This window comes from Dunckerocampus dactyliophorus, chromosome 3 (genome assembly GCF_027744805.1).
Source record: "Dunckerocampus dactyliophorus isolate RoL2022-P2 chromosome 3, RoL_Ddac_1.1, whole genome shotgun sequence".
NCBI lineage: Eukaryota > Metazoa > Chordata > Actinopteri > Syngnathiformes > Syngnathidae > Dunckerocampus > Dunckerocampus dactyliophorus.
The window spans coordinates 499,955-525,000 of record NC_072821.1 but is presented as its reverse complement, the minus strand read 5'-3'; the positions used below and the strand labels follow the sequence as shown (position 1 = coordinate 525,000).

The window sequence follows — 25,046 nt, the reverse complement described above, 5'->3', positions numbered from 1 at the left end:
TGGGTAGCACCACTTGAAACAAGCCTGTTGGATTGTTTGGCCTGAAATAAGCTATGAAAAGAAATGTTCCCAAGATGAGTACGCCTGACATAGCCAGGAGCACATTTCAACATTTACACTTCATCGATGTGATCCATATCGCTGTCAGCAGAGTGAAACCTGATGGGAGCAGCCCTCAATGAAACTATCCTTCAGAGTTCAAATTGAATATTCCTGAAAAATATGCCTGAAAGAGTCTCCATGAGGCCCCCATGACCGTTACAGTGCAACAATGGCAGGACCTGAAGCTTGCTAACGCGTGGCCGTGCACGCTGCGTGCTTGCTGGTACTCACTGGCTGCTCTGGTAGACCTCCACGGAGCTGTTGAGTCCTTCCAGCTGTCCCATGAGCAGCTGCAGGTTGGAGTTGACGTAGCTCAGCTCCAGCATCACCATCTCTTTGACCTTGTTGTTGGAGGTTGCCCTGCACACACACACACACACACACACACACACACACACACACGTAAGAGAAAGCGTCAGATGTGTTATTATGTGAACCGCACGCCTGCGTCACTCTGCGCTGCTGTCAGCTGTCAGCTGAGCTGCGTTTCCCACAAGCAGCTCACATTTCTGCTCTTTTTCTTTGCAAAAGTTGCAGCTCACCAGCGTCTCAACACATTTTGGAACTCTGCTGGCGGCATACCTGAAAGGCAGAGCTACGGTAGAGCGGAAGAGAAAAAGTAAGCCACTAAAGCCGCCGTCAGCTCAGGACAGCAAGCGTGAAAGCATTTGTTGTTTGCACCACTCGCGTGTTTGCAAAGTTAGTATAGCATAAATGCTCCAATGAACGCCCCCAGTCAACCAACAGCAGTGCCTCCTACATTTACAAAGCTAATAACTGCCAGGGTCTCTCACTAGTGCCAGGTCAACATCTTCCTTTCCAACCATTTATTTAATGATATAAAACCTTTTAAATCAATTCTGAAACATTTTTGTTGCCAGTACTTTTGGTTTTACGGCCTCTGTGATGCTACAAATGGCCGTGGGTCCTGAAAAAGACATAACGGTATCGGTGGACCTCTAATGAAAACAATGCTTCACTTCTTTTGACACCATCATGGATGCTAAAGGTGGGTGCATGAGGCCGTACTAGGCAAGTATTAGCAGTATTGGAGTTCACGTTGGTGTTAAAAGGTGGTCCAACATTGCCGAGAAAACCTTTATGATGTGATATGCCACACTTTGACCCTGGAACAGATTACTTCTTGGAACCTTAAACCAGATTGAGCATCTTTGCTCAACTGGGGTGGTGTGTAGCTCATAGATGGGGGTTGCTAAATTAATCCAATCCAATCCAATCCACTTTATTTATAAAGCACATTTTATAAACACTGTTTCCAAAGTGCTGCACAGACTAGCAAAACCATAAATAATAAGTAAATAAAGGAATGTAAATGTAAATAATAAGTAAAAATTACGACAATAAAAACTAAAAGATCAAATAGAAACAAAGAAACGTACTACAATAAAATATTTAAAACAAGAAATCAAAACAATAAAAGCCAAAAGTCCAAGAAGTAGGTAAAAAATAAATAAGTAAATTTAATTTAAAAAACTAAAATAAATAGAACCAATAAAAACTTAAAAAATAATAAAAGACACAGAGGACCACACGACTCACGCCGAGTTAAAAGCCAGAGAATAAAAGTTTTAAGACGAGACTTAAAGCTTTCAATTGTGGGGGCTGTTTTTACATGAGGGGGGAGAGTGTTCCACAGCTTTGGGCCGACTACAGAAAAGGCCCGGTCTCCCCTGGTCTTAAGTCTGGTCTTAGGCACCACCGGTTGGAGCTGGCCTTCGGACCTCAAAGTGGCGCTGGAGTGTAAATTTGGATGAGGTCCGAGATGTACTGAGGGGCCAGCCCATTCAAAGCTTTAAAAACAAACAATAAAATCTTAAAATCAATTCTAAAACGCACAGGCAACCAGTGCAGGGAAGCTAAAATTGGGGTAATATGCTCCCTCTTTTTGGTTGCTGTTAAAAGCCGTGCTGCAGAGTTCTGGACTAACTGGAAGCGAGAGAGTAATTTATGGCTTATTCCAGAGTAAAGGGCATTACAGTAGTCCAGACGTGACGAGATAAAAGCGTGCATGGCTTGTTCAAAATGTTGCAATGATAAAAATGATTTGACTTTGGATAAAAGCCGAAGATGATAAAAACAAGATTTTACAACGGCATTGATTTGTTTGTTAAGTTTAAAATCACTATCAATGATGACGCCAAGGCTGGTGGCTGTGGGATTGACTTGGCTTTTCATGGGACCCAAGTCCAAGTGGGGGTCATTATTATTAAGGATGATAACTTCTGTCTTCCCCTCATTGAGCTTTAAAAAATTTTGAGCCAACCAGACCTTGACGTCACTAAAACACTCAAGAAGGGGTGTCAGGGGGGCATGGTCATTTCTTGTAAGTAATCGGTAAGTACTGTAGATCTGGCAGTCATCTGCATAAAAGTGATAGGAGATGCCATGCTTTCTAAAAATTGTGCTAAGTGGGATTAGGTACAGAACAAATAGGATGGGCCCCAGGATTGATCCCTGGGGGACTCCACATTCAAGGGGGGCAGTAGATGAGGTGGAGTCACCAAGTCCCGCAGTAAGGCATCTCCCTGACAAGTAAGACCTAAACCAATCAAGGGCAGTCCCCCTGACACCCACACAGTTTTCCAAACGAGATAAAAGCATAGTGTGGTCCACTGTGTCAAAGGCAGCAGTCAGGTCTAAAAGCACTAAAATGGCTGAACCACCAGTATCAGTCATTAAAAACAGGTCATTAAAAACCTTTAAAAGTGCAGACTCAGTGCGATGAAAGGCCCTGTAACCTGACTGGAAGGTGTCTAAAATCCCATTTTCATCTAAAAAAAGGCTGCATCTGTGCAAGAACACTTCTTTCTAAAATCTTTGAGATAAAAGGTAGTTTAGAAATGGTCGTGTGTGCTGTAGAAAGCAGTGATCCATGCGTCTAAAACCTTTAGAAAACACCCTAGCTTGTTGCTGCAAGAAGGATCACGTCTTTGCGCACAGCGTGAGGTCTGCACAGCACAGATAAGGATGAAATGTACGCTCCGAGTGTCAGCCTAGATAAACGCCGTCTAGATGCTTTGTGTACGCTGCTGATAGGGGAGGTATGGCGGCAGTATCTCTTCTCACAGTGTCACCTGTCGCTTCCATCAATCACGGCCTGTCATGTCCCCTCACCTACCCTCTAATCAGGGAACGCTGCCGTGTTTCAGCAGCAGCTGGGATCCATATAGGCGGTCTTACATAAGAATGAACGCCATGGGACCGTTTGCCGCTAGCTAGCTCACTGGGGTTTCAGCAATGTGCAACCATGGCGACCAGAAAATTCAAACAAATACAATTCAACATGGTCCCCCGCTTGGTCCAATGGTACACCGAGTGTTACAGTTTGGAGCTAGTTTTGGCTGGGGGAGGTGTCTTACACCAAGACACAACAACAGTGACTGGGAGGGAGTTTCTGGACGACCTCCTATACCTCCTGAGCCACGGCCACCCCCAAAATGGTGACTCTAAATTGTCTATAGGTATGAATGTGTGTTTCCCTATATGTGCCCTGCCATTGGCTGCCCACCAGTCCAGGCTGGACCCCGCCTCTCCCCAAAGTCAGCTGGGATAGGCTCCAGCATACCCCCACAACCCTCATGAGGAAGCGGGATGGATGGATGGTAAGTGCATCAGCTACGTAAATAGTTTGACATGGTTAGATATTTGATGACTCCTTTTCAATGTCAGCACCTCGAGTCAGACAAAGACAGGAAATACTGTAAGTGTGCATATAAGGCGCCTGATGAAGACCCTCATGTCTAAATATAAGAGGTAGCACAACATTTATCCACTTGGCATGTTTGCCAGAAGACGTTTTGGCTGCTGGTATTGTTTTTGTTGGTCGTGCACACAGGAAAACACAAAGCCTGGTACTGACAGAGACATTACACAACGTGTCTCCTTTCTTTACACAAGACAAGCACAATAAAGACGAGCTGGTCCGACCAGATGGATTTCACCTGCTGCTGATAGACAGGAGGAATGCAGTAGCAGCAGAAGCACAGGAAAAGACAACTATGGCTGCACACACACACACACACGCGCACACGCACACAAAAGATGTTTAGTGATTTGAAAGCAGAAGGCGTGTACAGAGTGGCGGTACATCCAAATACAGAACGTGCTTGCCCGCATGGAGAAGGCCGCAGAAAAAGTTCATTTGCCCCTCAGCAGGGTAGACTATGTGAAGCACTGCAGGAATGTGAGGAGGCAGACAGGAAGCTGGCAAAACACACATTCCCTTTATGAACGCACACACACACACACACACACACACACGAACAGGAAGTCGATCCAAGCAGGGCAAACCTTCTTCTTCATTAACGACTTTAAACTCTAATTTTACCTCATTTCAAAGTTGTCCTAAGTAAGGACAACACTATAACAGGATCATTTAAAGTAGACAGTGTACAGAATAGCAGGATAGATAGGCCTGATAATTATGATGCCCTCAATAAATTGATGTGATAAAGTGAAAAACTTTGTCCATAATATCGATTATCGACAATAATTTGTAGCACAATTGTTTGCGTGACAGTCCTCAGCACAGATTTACTAGCTGCTGAAAACAAGTCAACACACCAGCCATCATTGTGTAAACGGCTGGCAAGATAACAGCCAAGCATGGCAGTAGCATCGCGGTCTCAGGGCTGCATGAGTGCTGCCAGCATAGGGGAGTGAGGCGCACGATAACGGTGTCTTGCCTGCAACCAATCATGTTCTGGGGGATGCATGAGTGCTGCTGCCACTGGGGAGATGCGATTCAATGAGGGAACTGCAGTGCAGTGCGGCCTGTACTGGGGGAGCTGCTGTTCACTGAGGGGAAACATGAACACTGCATGACAGTCACGTGTAAGAACGCTGTGGGGCTTTTTATTGGTTTCCCACCTTTGTTTTACGCCATAAAGGTCATTTGCATTGAAAGCTCCAAAGCACAGATGAGGAAGAGGAGGTTTTATATTGTCTTTACGTGCCATGCGTGAATTTCTGTGCACTTTGATCAGCAGTGTAATGAATAATAATAAAAAAAAAGAGTCTAGTTTGTTTGACGCTGAGGTGAGGTCATGTCATTCATGTAAACACCACAGAGTTCCTCACAGAAAGAAGCTTTCATGTCCTCTTCAATGAAATGTACATTATTTAGCCATGAACACAGCTTACATATTTCTTACGTGTGAACTAAAACAGTTGGGAAATGAGGCGCATCACCTTTGCATTACGGCTGTCTTAATGTCTTAACTTATTTTACACTTAACACCAATTTTAAACACTCAACAGTTGTCTTTTTTTACACAGTTAGAGAAAGTTAAAGACTGTTACAATGGCACACCCATAAAAAGCCCTACAAGTACCTATCTTCATACCATAACCTCTGCAAGGATGCCTGTTACGCTTGCTCAACATTCAAAAGTTTTTGTGTTTTCCACGTTAAGAAGTCCAGCATGTAGAATCCAGTACTGTATTTACATCATGTACAGTTCCACATCATCACGTCTTCCTGCTAGAAAATGTTGTGTACAGTAGCAACCTGTTGAAGTTACCATTACAAAGTAGTTCTTGTGGTACCTCCGTTTTCCTAAATCAATTCATTCCAAACAAAATGCACAAAAAACGAGGCAATTTTTCCCATATGAAGTCATGTACATCCACTGAATCCGTTCCAGACACCCAAAATCATTCCCAAAACACACACGTTATAGACTGGATTATACTGTAGTTTGACAACGCTAAATCATCAGAAACCACCAGTCACAGGAACTTGGGGCCGCACGGTGGCCTCGTGGCTAGCATTTGTTCGTGGTCACAGAGTGAGGAGATGGGGAAGACCTGGGTTGGAATCTCCGTTGGGAATCTCTGTGTGGAGTGTGCATGTTCTCCCCGTGTATGTGTTGGTTTTCTGGGTACTCTGGTTTCCTCCCACATTCCAAAAACATGCACGTTAGGTTGATTGGCGACTGTAGGTTGTCCGTAGGTATGAATGGTTGAATGTTTAACTCATCCTGAACGTGCATGAGTCAAACTGGAGCACATCATGAGGTACAATTCACAAGTTTGCATGTCCAAAAAGGAGTGGGAAGAAGCAAAAGCAAAGCATGAATGTGAGTGTGAATGATCGTTTGTCTATATGTGCCCTGTGATTGCCTGGCGACCAGTACAGGGTGTACCCTGCCTCTCGCCCCAAAGACAGCTGGGATAGGCTCCAGCATAACATTAGTTGGTACAGAAAATGGTGTGTCTGTTTGTTTCAGGAATGTTCTCCATCCGGATTGTTGCCACCCGCCCACCTCGTCACGTCAGGCCTCGGTGAGAACAAGTTCCGATTTCTGATGCAACAATGAAGCAGGGGAGCCAGAAGAATGTACAAACATGACAGAGGCGCTGAGATATTCCTGTTAAGTTGCTCATGTAGCGACGACACCGCCCTGCGCTCTGACAGCTCCAAGCGTCTAAAATCAATCGTTTGCGTTCTTACTTGAGCAGGTTCTCGGCGCCGGCCCGCATCCTCATCTGCTTGATGATCTGCTGGTTGAGGCCGGCTCTCTTGTTCTGCAGTTTGCTGCGGCCCGTCTGGGCGAACGGGTTGCAACCCTGGAAAAAACAAAAACAAAAAGGACTTCAGCAGGGCAACAACCTTTAAAAGTCGTTCCCTTGAGGGGTCACTTGTGGGGTCGGGTCGTCTCATGGCATCATGGATGAAAACCCCCTTCCTCGTGGACGCGATTGCACCTCTGATGCTCCCCCAGCTAGATGAAAAAAAAAAAGGCTTCGCTACACATCTTAAAATGCCATCTGGTGCTAAGTCTGATGATTTTGTGATGTTGCTGTTCAAATGCAAGTGTAAAAGTGTCGTGTTAGTGTGCACTGTGCATGTATACTGTACAGCATGTCAAACGTGCACAACAGCACAAGTTACGTAACAACACAGGAGCACACGGGGGTGTCCTTTCCACTCACAAGCTGCAGGCAGGATATGCTGGGCGGTGTGGCCAGCAGAGGAGGACACATGCTATTACGTATGGAATTTGATCTTATCTTCTATTACAACACATGACATGATGTTGATGGCTGTGCATTTTGAAATCCTAAACATAGAAATAAGACAAATATTCTTTACAAGATATTGAGATTTTGTGGTGTTGAAAGTCAAATAAGGACACACCTCAACTAAGTGAGTGAGACACACACTTCCTTGTTCCACGGCACAGTATCGTCTGCTAGCTACCGATTATTCAGCTAAAATGCTTTTTATTTGCAGATGAAATAAAGCCTGTATGAAGTCACGTTACCTTGATAATAAACCACCACATATTGGACAGTGGTCACGATTAAGCGAAAGCTAGCCCTCCACACGGCTAACGTTATGCTAGTAAGGCACATTAACCTTCATCTCACTGATTTGTGCTACGTTCATTTAAACTCGTCTCGGATCTTCTGCTGATGTGCTGTTGTGGTGTGCACGTGCCGCTTGTATGACGCACGGCATCAGCGCCTTCGTCGATGCTCATCCAAGTTGTTGCATGAATAGTTGGACTTATGTGCCATGTAGGAATGTTAAAAAGGGTTGTTTTTAAAGTCAAATTATTATTTCTTTTTCCACAGTGTGTGTGTGTAAGTATATCAACATTTAACTTCCTTTTACGCTTGTATGATGCACGGCATCAGCGTGTTCGCCGGGGGTCATCAAAGCCGCTTCATTCATTTTTACACGTGTGTGACATGTTAAACTTCAGACATTGCCCGTACACTTGACAGAGCTTTTCTGATAGCCGCAGTTTGACCCTGGAACAGATTATTGCCTTTCAAAAAGGTAAGAATGTTCACTTTTGATGTTGAAAAAAAAGGTATTGTATGTCACAAAATGTGCTTTGTTGTGCTGGTAGAAGTGCAACGTGTTACACTGAGAGCCACTCCTAGCATGACGGGAACACACCCGGCAGAAAAACACAGCTGCAGCACCAAAAGCGTCTCATACGTGATTTCTGTGTTGTATTTGAAGGGTTTCCCCTGCACCACCTGCAACATCCTTCACGCATTTCAAGGCAGCAACACTGGGAGTCGCATGGTTACCATCCAGGTCTCACACACACACACACACACACACACACACACACACACAATATTCTTTCTAACATATGCTGGCTGGAAACACTTGTGTGTGTAGCGATGGTGTGCAAACACAGCCAGGAAACATTAACACCAAGGAAAGTCTCGCTCTCATGACGTCACAGTCTTATCCAGCGAGGGAGTGGTCAGTGAACACATCGTCATGTTCCACCGTGGCCGCTCGGTGTTCCGCCACACGCTATCACACGCAGTGAACAACATTCCAAAGTGCTGATCCTGTTGGGAAGACCCAACACCAGCTTCACGCTGTCACGGCTTGGTTGCTAAAGGAGATGTGAAGATGTTTGTCATTGCTAGGCCCTCACAACACTGGAGTCAGAAAAATACCTTTCAGAGTGTTTCTTGTGCTCTCCAGGTAGTGCAGGCAGTGAAGAAAAGTGTGGACAAAAGTGAAAAATATTAAGGAAAAAAACATTTCCAGCCGCTTCATGCTTCGCACTTGTAGTCTACTGCCCCCCGTTCCAAACCTGCAGTGCTGCCACCTCCCAGCCTGCTCCCACCCCCAGCGGTTGGCAGAGGCAACATAACTTACATACCCCAAGCCTCTCCCACCAGGCAAGGAAAAAACCCCACAACATAAGGTGAGAAGCTTACAAACCACTATTTGCAAAAATGTAAAAAAAACATACAAATGTCATCCTTACAACACCAATAAAGCTGCATTTGACTGTGAAAGAAAAAGAAAAGAATGCTACGGATGCTGCTGTGGTGGAATGAGCGCATGCTGTAGGTGTTGTGAAGCTAACGGATAGAGCATCAGCAATGACACAACATGTGAGGAATACTTGCTATTAGGTTCAGGCTGCCACATTTCTTTTCAAGTGTTTTCATCATCAAAAAGTCCAGGGAAGAAAATCACGTGTCATCATGTTCATGCGTGCCTCGCGCTCTCCACAAATGTTTGATGGGGGTGGCCACATAGTTGGTATGCGACACGTCTACATGGCCAGCAGGGCGGCCGGAGAGTGACCTGGGGTGGCCGTGGCTCCGCCTCTGTTTGGCAGCACGCTGTATTGGTTTCCACGCCACGCTATTATACAAACTCTATTTCACGTGCAGATAGATATTCCCACTTCACACTCCTCAGCCATTTTCTTTCAGCCACTAAAAACATGAACCCATTGGGGCCACACAAGGAGGTTGACCCGAGGTTAGTCCTCCCAGACAATTAGGGCCAAACACAAAGAGGGCAGTCTGTTATCATGAGCATCAACGAGTGAATCGTTCATCTGCTGAATGACGCTTCACCCTGGACCAGTCACCATCAAGGCACCTTCTCAAGAAGCCTCTAGCTTGCTCCTTTCCCGCAACAATGAGTTGCTTCTGAGCCCCCGTAACACCAAACACCAACACCAAAGTTCGCTACGGTGGAAAAGGGGTAGAAGTGTAGCGGGCCGGGACACATGTTGTCGATTTGTGTCTGCGGTGGGAGCTGCTGGGCGGCCCACGACCGGGGGAGGAGTTCAGCTGACGATTTGGCTTTCTGTTTCTGCCATCTGTGCCATCTTTCCAGCAGCAGTAAACGTTCGTAAATCATTCAGAACTCTTGCGCACAAAGGCCCGCTCTGGTTTAAAGTTTGACCAAAAGGTTTTTTAATGTGACAAAACATTTTTTGTGCTGCAGTAGGCCAACCCTGCCCCACATCAGCTGGTTCTATTCCCACCCTGCATGCTGGGCTGTTACAGTGGTGCTGGTTCTATTCCCACCCTGCATGCTGGGCTGTTACGGTGGTGCTGGTTCTATTCCCACCCTGCATGCTGGGCTGTTACGGTGGTGCTGGTTCTATTCCCACCCTGCATGCTGGGCTGTTATGGTGGTGCTGATACGGTGATCCAGCGGCGGTCACACAGTGAAAAATCAAAGGATACAACTTTGCCACTTTTGATATTTTGCTAAGAAGTTATATATTGCAAGAAAAAAGTGCATCTCAGCGTTGTCATAGAGGTGAAAAACAAAATTGTTAATATCAACTTTGCTCTTTTTTTTCCCATTTTTGGTGTTGATTTTTCCAAATATGTCAACTTTCTTCTTAAATAATCTTCGGAAATTTTATTCTTGGAATATTTTGACTTCATTAATGTAATATTATCATTATTTTTCCACAACCAAATTTTCCAAAAAAAACAACTATATTCATTGTTTGGTTTGTTTTTCATAACATGAAAACTTTTTTAAAAATAACATTTTTTTCTCTAATATTTCGAATCAAAGCTACTAAAACAACATTATTTTTTTATTCTCGTAAAAGTGCGACACTTATTCTCATTGCAATGTGACTTTTTCTCTCTTTGTTTTTTTTGGAATGTTCCAACTATTGCAACTTTCTTTTACATGTGACTTTATTCCCACAATATTTTGACTTTATTCTCGTAATATGATACGTTTATCTCCAAGCTACTTTTCCAAAAATGACAACTTTATTGGTGCTTTGTTTAGTTTGTCATAACATTACAACTTTACAAAAATAACAGATTTTTTTATTGCAAGATTTTGTCTTGGGGCGTGATCCCAGACGGCCACACAAACACCCAGATGTCATTTTGGACGTTAAACAAGCGGGTGAACACAAGCCAAGGCAAAATTTTAGCACAAATTTTGCCGTTAATCAGGGCGGACGTTAAAGCGGCGGTCCCAACCCGCCGTGCTTGCAAGCACCTGCCATCCGCCTGCAAAAACGTGGGCAAAATGTGCGGATGGTACGTGGTGAGCACCGCCTCAATACGGATTTGGGAGCACGCACACACGACGTAGCACCTTTAGTTCAGGAGGAACTTTCGCTGCGTGCGGGCTGCGTCGGGCTATGGATGACGTGTGACGCCCGTGCTCTGTGCAGCCAGCGAGAGCGCAGCGCACCACTCCGAGAGCACGCACATGGTGGGTGCGGCGTCCGTCAGTTTGGCTGTCCAATGAGCGCGCCGAGCTGGCATGGACCGTGCCGAGTGAGCGTGTTGTGCAGTGGGGCCAAGCTGATGGACGAGTGCGGCGGATGCGGCCGGAGGGGCTCGGCAGAGGTGGGCCGCGAAAGATGAGAGGAGGAGTGAAGAAGGGTCAGCTGGTGCTGCGGGAAGAGCGCTGCTCTTGCAGCATCAGAACCCGGAGTGTCTGCACTGGAATGGGCGGCAGCGGCGGGGAGTTCTTCGGAAGCTTGGACAAACTCACGTTCATCGCACTCGCACGAACAACATGCGTGTGAGTACGTGAGCAGCACGTGTGAGCACGATGATGTGGCAATGGCTCGGAGATGGCACGTTGCAAGGACGTCCGCGTCATCAAGCCAAAATGACAAAACAGAAAATAAATGATGGTTTTGCTCCCATTTTTTGTGAGCTGAACTTTCTAAAACTTTGTCTTCGTACACAAAAGTCCCTGTTTTGACTCACTTGCTGTCTAACTAATGAACAGACTAACAAGAACAAAACAACACAAGCGCCAAGTGTTCCCACGATGACGTGAAACAAACACTGAGATGGCATTAAAGAGTGTGTGCCACTCATGGTGCCATCACGTCTGTGCCAGGCTGAGAGGCTCTGGCAGACACAGGCAGCCCCCATCCAGACAGCATTCCCAAGGGGATTCAGGGAAGGGGGTGCGGGGGGGATTGAGAGACACAAAGGGCTTATTGGGATGAAGCAACACAACACAATCGCCTGAGACAACAACAGTCCAGCAGCCAGACTCCCACTAGCAGCACTGAAAAAGGTGAAAATGTCTCTGATGGGCACGACAACGAGGAAATGCTGTTTGCCTCCACAGCGCAGTACTCTCCTAGTGCTCAACAGCCAACCAAAATAGTAGAAACATCTCTCAGCATCACAGTGCAGCAAACTGCAGCCACAACAATAATTAAAGCTGCAAGCAGCGTTGAACGGAACACAGTTCACCTAAGTCATGCATGTGCATTCCATTTCCTGTTGGCGCTGACACCAATCCAGGAAGTGATCTACGTATAGCTTCAAGATGTCGCCTTCATTGTTTGTCCCACTTATGATGAAGATCTGACCTTGTGGAGCCGACTTATCAACAACTTATCAACACTTGCACTCTAGTGGCAAATTGTCTAATTGATCATCAAACTTTGCTGCCATGCCCCGCCCACATCTTATGGAACACCTTAAAATCCTTCACAATATACCACTGCTCGTCTGTCTCTTATCTGAGATTTCCATTTGGGCTCATTTGCTCAAAGTGTCCAAGACCAGCTTGCTGAAATACAACCTCTGGTTTTTGCCCAGAATTGAAACTATCATGGCCGACTTCCTGTTTGTTTTAGAACATGCGTCCTTGAGAATTTTTTGTGCATTCCGTCACGATTGACGTCTCCACCATCCACCGTCTCCACCGTCTCACCATTTGGTGACGCTCTGTGAAAATGGTGGAATGGGCTAATTTTTTTTCCAAATTTAAAAGGGGTGCTACTGATCGACTGATCATGTTCGGGACCACTGAAATATCACAATTTTTTGCTGGACCTGACAAAAATGTGAGGAAAGTGGCGGCATAACAATAATAATAATAATAATAATAACAACAACAAACACGGCTGTGCCAGCTCCCTGATAAACCCCAGCATGCTTATGCATTGATGGCATTAGGCTCATGTACCTAATGAAGTGTCCAGTGAGTGTGAGTGTGAGTCATAGCCTCCTCTGTGAAACCTCACAACAGGGTGGACACACGGCGAGGAGGACTGAGGCAACGACTGAGTCATCCATCCAAGCCAAAATACTTAGAAAGAACAGTTCTAAATAAAACTGTTTCATTTGAGTGCGCCAATCATCTCCTTATTGGGAAGTGAGTAATACATGAGATCCGTTTTGTACTTTTACACGGTGCTGACATGACATCATAGTACGCTAGGTGGGGTGCAGCAGCTTGAGCATTTTTAAACCTGCTATGCTGATTTCATGCATGTGTGAAGTGGAATGTATGCTAGTCACTTCAATTCAATAAAGGCTGCTTCACTCTTGTTTGGGGGTTTTTGGGTAAATTTAGTTTAAAAAAACATTTTTTGGCATTGCCATTTAAATGACATAATGATATTTGGTAAATAAATGATAAATATAAAAATAAATATTTAGGAAAATAGTGGGAGTGTAATATTGCACTGTAATTACAAAATAAATACTTTTTTCTGCCTAATTAGGCACAACTGCAACAATCATCGCAGTGTGTCCTGTCCCAGCTGTCGGAGGGGTGGGTCAGTGCACCCCACACAGTGCTTAAAGAACAACCTGGCTTTAAGCGGAATTTCCATCCACTTCCTGTTTCCTGTCAGTCACGTGACACGTCCTTCAGCTATCAGATACAAGTAGACCGCTCTTATCAGCAACACACACCCCTCCCTTCTATTCTGGACACACACACACACACCTGAAGCTGACAATGCAGTGGTTAACATGAATACGTTCCATTTATGAATCATTGCTGTTTGAACCACTTCTTCTATCAGAGACAAACTGTGAATAATTCTTCCATATTTGAGATGAAGACATGACAATGTCAATTACCCATTCCGCCTCTCGCCCAAAGACAGCTGGGATAGGCTCCAGCAAACGAGCGGTATATTAAACAGATGTATGAGGTCAATTCCCTGCAGGACGATGATGGTCCCTGAACGCACCAACGCTCGTAGAAGTCAAGCCACAAACGTACAAAGTCAAAAGAAACGTAACTCATCCTTGAAACGGTGCAACACACACAGGAAGCTAACACTGCTAACTTTTTAGCATTAAGTCTCCGTTTTATGTTGAAGTATCATTACGTTTAGATGAAAATCAAAAACTTTAAAGCGGACGATGATGGTCCCTGAACGCACCTCATCTCCCACAAGGGTGTCACTCATGCATTTGTCCTTCTTAAACAAAAACAAAGTCCACTGACAAGACGTCTGGGAGGCAAACGAGCGAGCAGCAGAGTTTCATCCACGACATGCTGCGTGGAAACATGAACGTGACTTCAATCGCAGGAAAGCTCACCTTTCTGAAGTAGTTTTCGTCTCCTCGAGCCTCCTTCAGGCCGTTGTGGAAAAGCGCGTCCGTCATGTTGTAGAAAACAAGAAGAAGAAGATGAAAAGACGAACCGGAGCGGCTTCGTTTCCCAGCAGGTGAGTCCGCGCTCACCTTCCAACAAAATGACACAAACACTCGCCTCGCTCACACGCGCACGACCTTTGCTGCTTAAGCCGCGCCCCCACGGCCACAAGCCGCGCCCCCAGATACAACCACGCCCACTACGGCTGACGCAAACACATTTTTGCACTTTTGTAAGCTGAGAAAAAACACCTCAAATGGTAGCAAAAAAACATTAGTTAATTAATAAACACAAATGATTATGAAACCCAAATGAACCTTTATTACGACAGTTGACGTGTACTATTATTAGCATCTATTGATGGCATTTGAGATGTGTATTTATTACTATGACTCATCTGCTATGGAGCACGTGCTGTCATAAGGACAGTGAAATGCATTATATTATCCATACTGGAGATAATGATGTCATTATTGCTTTAGATTTACAAAAGGGAGGCGGGGTGCAAAATGCGGCCCGGGGACCATTCGTGGCCCGTGGCTATTTTTCTATTGGAAAAAGCTCCGCAGCTCAATGTACAAATTAAATGAAACAAGAAAAAGAGAAAAGTAGAGTAAACAGGCATAATGTAAAGTGAACAAAGTGACATTTTTATGCTGTTTGAAGCCTTTCAAAAAATAAAAATATCCAAGAGGCACCTGCATTGTTTCAAAAAATCATTTTCATTTTTCATTTTAATTGTCCTTTTAAAGATGATCATTTGCACTTCAGTTAAAACATAGATGAACAGGAAATGTCAAAGGCTTCCAATTGTAAAACTAATACAATAAATAATAACACAATATAAGCATGCGTTTTTTTAACTACAAAAAACAACAAAAGAAGTGCTTAATGATTATTATGACTATAGCTTGTTCAATGTTTTATTGAATGACCCTTAGGTAAACTACCACACTAATATTTCACACGTTTGAGTATTTCCTTTTTGCCACGTGAGACAACACGTGTAACAAATAATAATACACGAACAGCTGCATAATGCGTCATCTGTGCGCGTGCGTGTAGTTAGTGCACTTTTACTTCAACAAATGCTGCATTTTAGTGCAACACGTTGATTTGCAAGGTCATGCAACATCTGGCTACACGCTTCCTGTCCTCTCTCTTGTTTGTGTGTGTGTGCGTGTATGTGTGCGTGTGTGTGCGCGTGTGTGCGTGCGAGACATGTCACAAATCTGCTTCTACCAGCCGGGCCGGTATCGGTGTGGAGCAACACACGTTTGGAGTTTTGATGAGTTTATTACTTGAACTCACTTGGCGAAAGTATTGGGACGCATTTAAACATACAGGAAGTGAAAGTGTACACCGGAAATACTTTCTACAAGACTCCCTCCCTTTTTTGTTCGTTTTGTGAGGCCAGAGGGGAACAGTGATCGCATATTATATATTTAAAGCTTATGACCACTGGATGGCAGTAGAGGTCAATGTTTTGCGAACAGCGGAGCATTGGCTGCGTTCCATTTAGCTTCACATTCATGCACTAACACCACAAGCCTCCTTGAAGCGAAACGAACGTGCAGTGGCGGTGTTGGCTTGAGTGACGCCCTGGGCGGACCCAAGGAGGTCAGCTCAGGTTTCCGTATAAATACCCAAACGAGGCATCACATCAACACTTTGAGTAAAATAAATACATCAATAGAGAAAGATGAAAAATGAAAAGGTGTGAGGACGTGCTGTCCTTGTATCTCTTGGTTCTGCATTTTGGGACCACCAGTCTGTCCCGACTGCAGATCCTGGAACAAGTGGTTCAGGGGGTGCAGAAGGTCGGTCAGAAGGCAATGAGGTCATGAGGGCATATTTCATCATCCAATGAAGTACTGTAATAACTTCAGCTGTGGAAAAGTGGCGATGTGGGCCGTTTAAACATGTTTATTGGTGTTGCATGATGAAATGAGGGCATGTTGACAAACTAATCACATACAGTATCTACAAGCCCTCCCTCCTTTGGGGCTTTAATGTGACACGTGACTTGATGTGGTTTATTGTAATGACATTTTTCAGCGTCGGGGGGGGGGGGTTACGCCGCCGCACGACGACCACCGCCGAAATCAACCCGAGAGGCTCCACAGGAAGGAAGGGAGGAAGGAAGGAAGGAAGGAAGGATGAAGAGCAGCAGGACACATCCTCCCACTGACAAGCGCAGACTACCTGAGGACGTCCAGTCTGCTAAATTGGTCGGTAAGTCTGCATTTTCTTAATGAATATTTTAAATTAATGTTAATTGATTGAGACCAAATAAGCGTCGTGAGCTTTTTTTTTCTCCCGCCAGTGTTTCATTTGAATTTGAGCGGGAGCTGAGAACAGTTGTTTGTTCGCTCAGCGGCACTGCTAATAAACTTGCTCTTCCGTTTGAATGGGTTTGCTATCTAACCATTGGGTTACATTGCATGCTAACTTCACCACAGAGTTAGTGAGTTGTGTAACCATCCAAACGGGACGTATTGCTGAGTGAAAACGATGCAGTACACAAGGCTCACCTGCATGTGGCGCTGCTAACCTACAACCACACAACCACGTGACGCCAAGAAGAAAGAACGCACAGAAGTCCGTAGTCTTGCGCTTGGCGGGCTTGTTCAGACTGACGACAAAGTGGAATGACTTTTGTGGGTCATTTTGGAGTGTATGATGGCTGTGTTTCAATAGGTCAGTAAAAGAGTTGGGCATTCATTGCAAAACTTAAAGGGGGAGTTGGGATTTGTATGACACCCCCGTCAGCAGTGTCGCCCATCAACAGAGACGTGCTGAGGAAGGTAGTTCTGGTTCGCTGCTGGGGCCACTTAAAGGGATATTTACTAGATGACTATTTTTACTGCTGATGGGGGCATCATTCAACTTCATGTCAACAAATCCTAACTACCACTTTACTCACTGAAAGGACCAGAGTGATTTTGTAACCAATGACATGTGTATTCACTGTCCCTCTGTGAGAAATGTATATATTTGGACATACTATGTGGAGATGATAGAAAGTCCAGGCCATATACGTCAGGTCCAAACAGGTAGTTTTGGGTTATTGTGGAGATGTTGGTGACACATTTTAAAAGAAAGAAAGTCTAGAATGTTTGTCTTCCATGACTTTCTTCAATGTTACTGAAATGTGGGATACATTTCTCTTTTCTTGAGGAAGACTGATGCTGGAAGGCAGTCCGTCATCTCCATGAATGACAATCCCAACACCTTGGAACAGGAGTGCAAGGTGAGTGTTGATTGTGAGGAGATTGTGCCTTTGCTACATGACAAAATGTACTCCTTTGACTTTGTTTGTCCACTTGGACTATTTAGTCAAGTCAGACGTATTTGTAGACCTCAGACTTCAAATGCTAAATAAAAGAAATGGTAAAGATGGATAAACATCGGTGCTGTAACTTGGCACCAAAGAGGAACGTGCTGCCATCAGAGGCTCTTGGCACAGCTGACCCTCATGTTTCCAACAAATGCTGCTGGCATAAAAAAAAAACAAAACAGGAGAGGAGGCAGGAAATCACAAGTTTTAAAATGCTTCTGTCAGGGTGGTCTCCTTGGTCCCCCCTTAATGGTATTGATTGTATCCTTTGGGCGTACTCTGGATGCAGCTGCAGGAGAGGGCACGCCAGGTGTGTGTATGTATGTATGTATATATATATATATATATACAGTACATATATATATATATATATATATATACTGCTAAAAAAAATGAGAGGAACACTTCAAAAACACATCAGATCTAAACTGGGGGAAAAATGATGTTGAATATGTTTCCAGATAATAATTGGTTGATGTATTAGTAACAAAATGATGCCACATCATTTGATAGAAATGAAAATGATCACCCTATAGAGGGGGGAAATCAAAGACACCCCAAAAATGAAAGTGAAAAAATGATGCAGCACACTGGTCCATTTTGCTAAAATGTCATTGTAGCAACTCAAAATGATTCTCAGTAGTTTGTGTGGCCCCCACGTGCTTGTACGCATGCCTGACAACGTGGGGGCATGCTCCTAATGAGACTACGGATGGTGTCCCCGGGAATCTCCTCCCAGATCTGGACCAGGGCATCACTGCGGTACCTGGACGCATGGAGGAGATTCCAGGAGACAGGTAGTTACTCCAGGAGAGCTGGACAGGGCCGTAGAAGGTCCTTCAACCCTCAGCAGGATCGGTATCTGCTCCTTTGTGCAAGGAGGAACAGGATGAGCACTGCCAGAGCCCTACAAAATGACCTCCAGCAGGCTACTGGTGTGAATGTTTCTGACCAAACAATCAGAAACAGGCTCCATGAGGGTGGCCTGAGGGCCCGACATCCTGTAGTGGGCCCTGTGCTCACCGCTCAGCACCGTAGAGCTCGATTGGCATTTGCCATAGACCACCAGAATTGGCAACTACACCACTGGTGCCCTGTCCTCTTCACTGATGAGAGCGAGTTCAACCTGAGCACATGCGACAGACGTGAAAGGGTCTGGAGATGCCGTGGAGAACGTTATGCTGCCTGCAACATCATTCAGCATGACCGGTTTGGTGGTGGGTCAGTGATGGTCTGGGGAGGCATATCCCTGGAAGGACGCACAGACCTCTACAGGTTAGACAATGGCACCCTGACTGCTATTAGGTATCGGGATGAAATCCTTGGAACCTACGCTGGTGCAGTGGGACCTGGGTTCCTCTTGGTCCACGACAATGCCCGACCTCATGTGGCTAGTGTATGCAGGTAGTTCCTGGAGGATGAAGGAATTGATACCATTGACTGGCCCCCACGTTCACCTGAAAACCCAATAGAACACCTCTGGGACATTATGTTTAGGTCCATACGGCACCTCCAGGTTGCTCCTCAGACTGTCCAGGAGCTCATGGATGCCCTGGTCCAGATCTGGGAGGAGATCCCCCAGGACGCCATCCGTAGTCTCATTAGGAGCATGCCCCCACGTTGTCAGGCATGCGTACAAGCATGTGGGGGCCACACAAACTACTGAGAATCATTTTGAGTTGCTACAATGACATTTTAGCTAAATGGACCAGTGTGCTGCATCATTTTTTCACTTTCATTTTTGGGGTGTCTTTGATTTCCCCCCTCTATAGGGTGATCATTTTCATTTCTATCAAATGATGTGGCATCATTTTGTTACTAATACATCACCCACTTATTATCTGGAAACATATTCAACATCATTTTCCCCCAGTTTAGATCTGATGTGTTTTCCAAGTGTTCCTCTCATTTTTTTTAGCAGTATATATATGTATATGTGTGTGTGTATTTATATATGCGTGTATGTATATACAGTATGTGCAGTATGTGTGTATATATTTATATATGTATATGTATATACTTAAAGTAAGTAGTAAATACTTAAGTAAAATTGAATTGCCAAAAAGTACAGTTACATGTCGTGATATGAATTGTAAGAATGTGCAACATGGCCTAGAGTTGTGCTCCCTGTATGAGAAAATTGTAGAATCCCTTCTTATCTCCAGCAAGTCTTTTAATGAAACCAAAAAATATAAAGCCAAGCCAGGCTGGAATGAATACGCAGAAGAGCTTCATGCTGAGGCCAGAAGAGCTTCTGAACTGTGGGTTGAAGCACGAAAACCTAAACATGGCCCCTTATCTGACTATAAGAAACAGGAAAATGCAAATTTTAAATATATTCTGCGATTTATTAAGAGGAATGAAAATACACTGAGGTCAGAATCGCTTGCAAAAAAATGACAAAACAATAGTCCTATTGAATTTTGGAAAGAAATCAAAAGATTGAACACTTTTAAAACATCTTTGCCAACAAATATTGATGGGGCAAACGGACCACATGAAATGACTCAGTTCTGGCAGAAACATTACTATGAGCTGTTTAATTGTATCAAAAGTAATTCTTTTGTGGTGGACAATGTAGACAAAGATGAAGATGTGACTATTTGTGTACAGGAAGTCAATGAGATTGTGATGATTTTAATTCATGGTACCTTACCAAAGTCTATATTGTCTATTATTTTAGTGCCCATTGTGAAAAATAAAGCTGGAAAATAAAAAGTAGTCAACATAATTATCGTCCTATAACTCTGGCAAGTACCTTATCAAAGGTCTTGGAAAGGGCTATGTTGAGTAGAATGGAGAAGTTTATCATCAGTTTGGCTTCAAATCCAAGCTTGGCACAGATATGTGCATTTTTGCCTTAAAGGAGATGATGGATCTGTACAACAGGCACAATACTACCACGTTTATTTGCTTTACTGACACCTCAAAGGCTTTTGACCATATAAATCATGACAAGTTATTTCATAAATTGTATAATAGGGGTGTCCCAAAATATTAAATAAGAATGTTAGTTTTGGTCTGCTCAGCAGTCTGTTTTTGTTAAATGGGGAAACTTTGCATCATCTCCCTTTCATGTTGGGAATGGGGTGCGACAAGGCAGCATTTTGTCTCCCTGTCTTTTTAACACGGATATGGATGATCTATCTAAGCTGCTGAATGAATGTAGGACTGGCTGCCGTGTTGGTGATGCTCCCATAAACCACCTGATGTATGCTGACCATCTGGTGATCTTCTGTCCATACAGTGCTGGTCTACAGCAGCGGTTAAGGGTTTGTTCACACTATGGCCTACGCTTTGATATTAAATATAATTCAGAAAAGAGCAATATTATGATTGTCAGGAGTAAAGAGGACATTAAATTAACTTTCCCTGACTTCTCACTGGCAGATAACATCCTAAAAGTCTATGATGAGGTGAAATATTTGGGCCATTACATATCCACTGACCTGACAGATGATAGAGACGTTTACAGAGAATGTTGTATGCAGTATGCACAAGCTAACATGCTTGTTGTAAGTTTTCTATGTGCTCAGTATCTGTTAAAACGGCACTTTCTTGATGTATTTGTTTACATCAAGGTGGGGTGGAAGGTCGGGTGGGTTTCGGCCATTCACGTTCCTGTTCTTGTTGGCGTCAGTGCCGTCCTGCCGCCACACTGAAGCCCACGGTGTTCCCGTCAGCCTTCCCGTCGCCCACAAAGCATCTCCTCTTTGTCGAGGGGGGGCAGCCTCCAAGTTAATTGTGCATTCGTTAGCATTCGCCTGCCGCAACTTAACTCCTTGAAGTGCAGCGCAGTGGCGGTGCTAACTATGTATGGGCGTCCTGTTGGGGGGGTGCTGCCAGGGCTAATGATCCAGTTAAAAAGGGTATATTACAGCAGTAATTGCTGACCAATCAAACCTATTTCATTGTTAAAACTCATGACGTCACAAACACGTGATTTCTCTCCTCAAATGCCACATGAGAAAGGGGGTTGGGAGTCAAAGTGAGCTGGTTTCGCCTTTTTTATTGATTTTTGTCAACCAAACATGGAAAAGACAAAGTCAAAGGCATCATTTAGAAAGAAGAGGAGAAACGCTGGCCAAAGATAAAAGGAACTTCATGTAGTAACAACAAATAAAACTAGGAGTGTAAATGTGTACTTTTTGGAGGGAGGGCGGGGGGGCCCACAGCGTCAGCCCCGCAGGGTGTTATTCCAGCCAGAACTGCCACTGCTGCAGTGTGTGTGTGTGTGTGTGTGTGTGTGTGTGTGTGTGTGTGTGTGTGTGTGTGTGTGTGTGCATGTGTGTGTGTGCGTGCGTGCGTGCGTGTGTGTGTTTCTTACAATCGTGGACTTTCACAACCTGGAGTGTTCCGCCTCTCCTGCAGTCACGTGACCACTGAAGAAGATTTGACAGGCAAGGAACCATTTGACAAGTATGAGGTGAATGAATAAGACACATGACAGCTTAGATCACTTATATCACACGTAGGACGTCAGATCAGGCAAGATGGTGTGACTACATGGCATGTTTGCCCTTTTAACATGTCCAAACACACCCAGCATAACTTCCCACATGTGAAGACTAGATGTTTCATCAGTCACATGGTCGTATGGTGGAGTACTGTGACATAACACAACGTAGCGTCATGTCATGTGACATAACATACGGCAACATCAGGTAAGATGAGCATATACTGTATGAACATACAACCTAACGTAACGTAACGTAACCACACACTACAGAAGACAATACATCCACCTGTGGGTGGTAAGATGAGATCAAATGAGATACGACAACGTGAGATATGAAGGACGAGTGTTTATATATTTATGTATGTACAGCATACGTACATAAAGGCAGCAAGAAGCACAGAAACAAAAATCAAATCAGTACAAACAAGCTTGTGTTCCTCTCTTTTCCAAAAGAGACAATGGCATCTCTTGTGTGCTTGTTGGAAGAGGAAAGCGTCCACCTGACAGGCTCACGTTACCAAAACAAGACGAGGAAGACACGTGAGACACGTGCCACACAACTCCATGCTCATTTGCATATTTGCAAATGTTAGCAGAAACGTCTACATGATGGGTTGCTGTCGCCTCTGGTGGGATAAGCGCTTCCGCTATCTGGGTGACCACAAAATTAGGAACGATTGCCAACCCTGAAGCGACACGGCTACCGAAGCGCACCCTACCCTGCCGAAATCTGCATTCTTCTCCTTTTGGCCGCAAGCCTCCTCCCCCGACCACGCCTACTCTTTGGAGATTGGCCAGGGGTGGAGGATGGACTCCAGGACCCCCCAATCTCAGCACTGCTTAGACACACATGCGACCTAACGTTAAGCACAAGAATCATCCATGTTTCCATGTATTGATTAGAAATGTAACTTTCGTCAGTATGGTTGTGTTAGGCTAACATAAAAGGCTATAAATAAATACATTGATCAAGTATTCAGGCTACCTCCTATCTAATGTAAAACGTAATAAATAAATACATTGAGCAAGTATTTGCATTTAAAAGTCGGCTGCGTGGATGAAAGTGCAGGTCACGTGATGCGCCTCGCTGCTCGGTCTGAGAAGAGGCGCGCTTGGTTTGGCCGCGAGCGCTACGCATGCGCACTCGCCTCCAGGGTCCGCATCAGTGTGGAGGACGTTGTGATATCAGAGGCGGCTGGAGCGCGCCGCTCGGTTCCAGTTGACAGCACAGGACGTAGACGTGGACTTGTTGGAGCCGGACAGCGGAGATGGGGGACGAGGAGAAAAGGAAGAAGGACAGAAAGTCATCCAAGGACGACAGAGTGACTTTGAAAAAGGAAATTGGACTTTTGAGTGCGTGCGCAATCATCATCGGTGAGTTTTTTTGCGTGTTTTTTTTTAACCAGAACTACTAATTTAAAAGGTGGAATCATGTCTCCGGGACTCGTAAAACGCTTGAGACATTTGCAACTACACACACTTGACACACACTTAGAAACACTCCAACGCTTTGGACGCTTTGTTACTGTTAGGCGCAGCAAACGTGCTCGTCTTTTACGCATCAGGCATCTGGGGCGGGGGGGGGGGGTCTACGGTATTTTTGTTTTGGGCGGAAACTGTTGCATCAGGAAGAGGCCGTGCCGACGTGGCTGGGTCTCTTTTTTTTCCATTTTTCCTCACGTAGCGCTTGAAGGACCTGTAGACGAATGGCATTGTGCGTGTGTTTGAGTCCATCACTTTGCACCCGTACATAAATCATATTGAGCCACAGCGCGTGCGCGTGCGCGTGCGGATGCTTTTAGTGTGCAGGAAGTGGCTGCTTTGCTAAGAGTCGTGTTACATTTCAGTGCACCGCACTACAACACACTGCTTGACATTACAGGAGACTGCAGTGCAGACTTGGCTTTAGCACGGCTTAACTCGTCAACTTCTTTGGGTGCCTCCCTCCTGCTCTTTGTTGTGCTTTGTGTGTCAATTGCAATGAACTCCTTCTGCGGAGGTACACAACAATAATAAATAAACACGTTGTTGGGCTTTAGCAACACGTAGAAATACGACTTTGGCACTGAATGAGTTAAAAACACCACAAGACATGCGGCACATTGTACGCTAACCGCATCATGTACGCAAACTGAGGGACAAATGTGTAAACTTTCTAAGTGAACTGAAAAAGCTGCTAAAGGAGTTCCACAGTACATGGAAGATTACGTCAATGCATATGGAGGTTGGACATGAGGCCTGGTATTCACGCTCACACTTCTTGTGTTTGGGTGGGAGTGTTTATTCCCAGCGGTCCCTGAACGTACCATGAGACAAGCACATGAGAGGACGTCGTCACCCCCTAACTGGAAAACACACTCAGCCTCTCGCGTCAGAAGGTTGCCTACAGCCACAGCTGCTTACGTCAGAGGCGTTCATTGGCAGACTTCCGTATTTATTTGGAATGACTTTGAAGGGGAGGGGACTGGAAATGCCACAGCTGCCATGTTTACTTTACGTCTGTATGGGCTATTTTTAGACAAATATTCAGGACATAACCTAAACATTCAGTACCCCCCTAGCCCCCCAGCTTCAGCTCTCACATGCGCTGCCTTCACTGACCACTGTAAGCTTCAGGATGGAGCGTAATCCCTTTGAGGGTTTCTGAAAATACGTCAGAGCTCCTAAGTGGGGCCAATCAGATGCGAGGTGGGCAGAGCCACGCAACCACACACACACAATTCACATGATGAATTCCACAAGTTCCTTTAGCTGGGAGGGGCCGGAGGGAGACGGACCACCACACAGATCAGATTGTCATGTTATTGCTGCTGGATTGGGGGGCGGAGCCAACTCAGCTCCCTCAGGGGAACAATAGTGTCCATTTTCTTGAGACACTCACGTGCTAGCGTAGCCGATCAGATAGTGTGACGTGTTAGCATTAGCGACTCTGCTCTGCAGCCCAGGAAGTGAAGCTCCTCCCTGGCACGGATCATGCCAAGGAGTGG

At 44.9% G+C, this 25,046-nt stretch overlaps 2 protein-coding genes across 7 annotated transcripts in view; one reads left to right on the top strand and one right to left on the bottom strand.

Annotated features, from left to right (window-relative positions):
• rhpn2 (rhophilin, Rho GTPase binding protein 2) overlaps positions 1–14,387 on the bottom strand; it is a 44,779-nt gene extending 30,392 nt beyond the window's left edge. For all 4 annotated transcript variants that reach the window (XM_054769799.1, XM_054769800.1, XM_054769801.1 and 1 more), the window contains exons 1-3: positions 14,206–14,387; positions 6,578–6,693; positions 334–462 (exon numbers count right to left, since the gene is read on the bottom strand). In XM_054769799.1, the coding sequence (XP_054625774.1) occupies positions 334–462; positions 6,578–6,693; positions 14,206–14,271 (311 nt within the window). In that variant the 5' untranslated portion in view covers positions 14,272–14,387. The remainder of the gene's footprint in view (positions 1–333; positions 463–6,577; positions 6,694–14,205) is intronic.
• Positions 14,388–16,406: 2,019 nt separating this feature from the next.
• The window catches only part of slc7a10a (solute carrier family 7 member 10a), a 46,561-nt gene continuing 37,921 nt past the window's right edge, over positions 16,407–25,046 (top strand). Inside the window, exons 1-2 of one of the 3 annotated variants that reach the window (XM_054769806.1) lie at positions 16,407–16,495; positions 17,445–17,513. Coding sequence is in view for 1 of the 3 variants with exons in the window: in XM_054769805.1 (XP_054625780.1) it covers positions 23,328–23,433 (106 nt within the window). In the remaining 2 variants the exon portion in view is untranslated. Of the gene's footprint in view, positions 16,496–16,894; positions 16,961–17,444; positions 17,514–23,217; positions 23,434–25,046 lie in introns of those variants that run through there. The other 2 variants (XM_054769807.1, XM_054769805.1) reach the window with 2 other exon arrangements.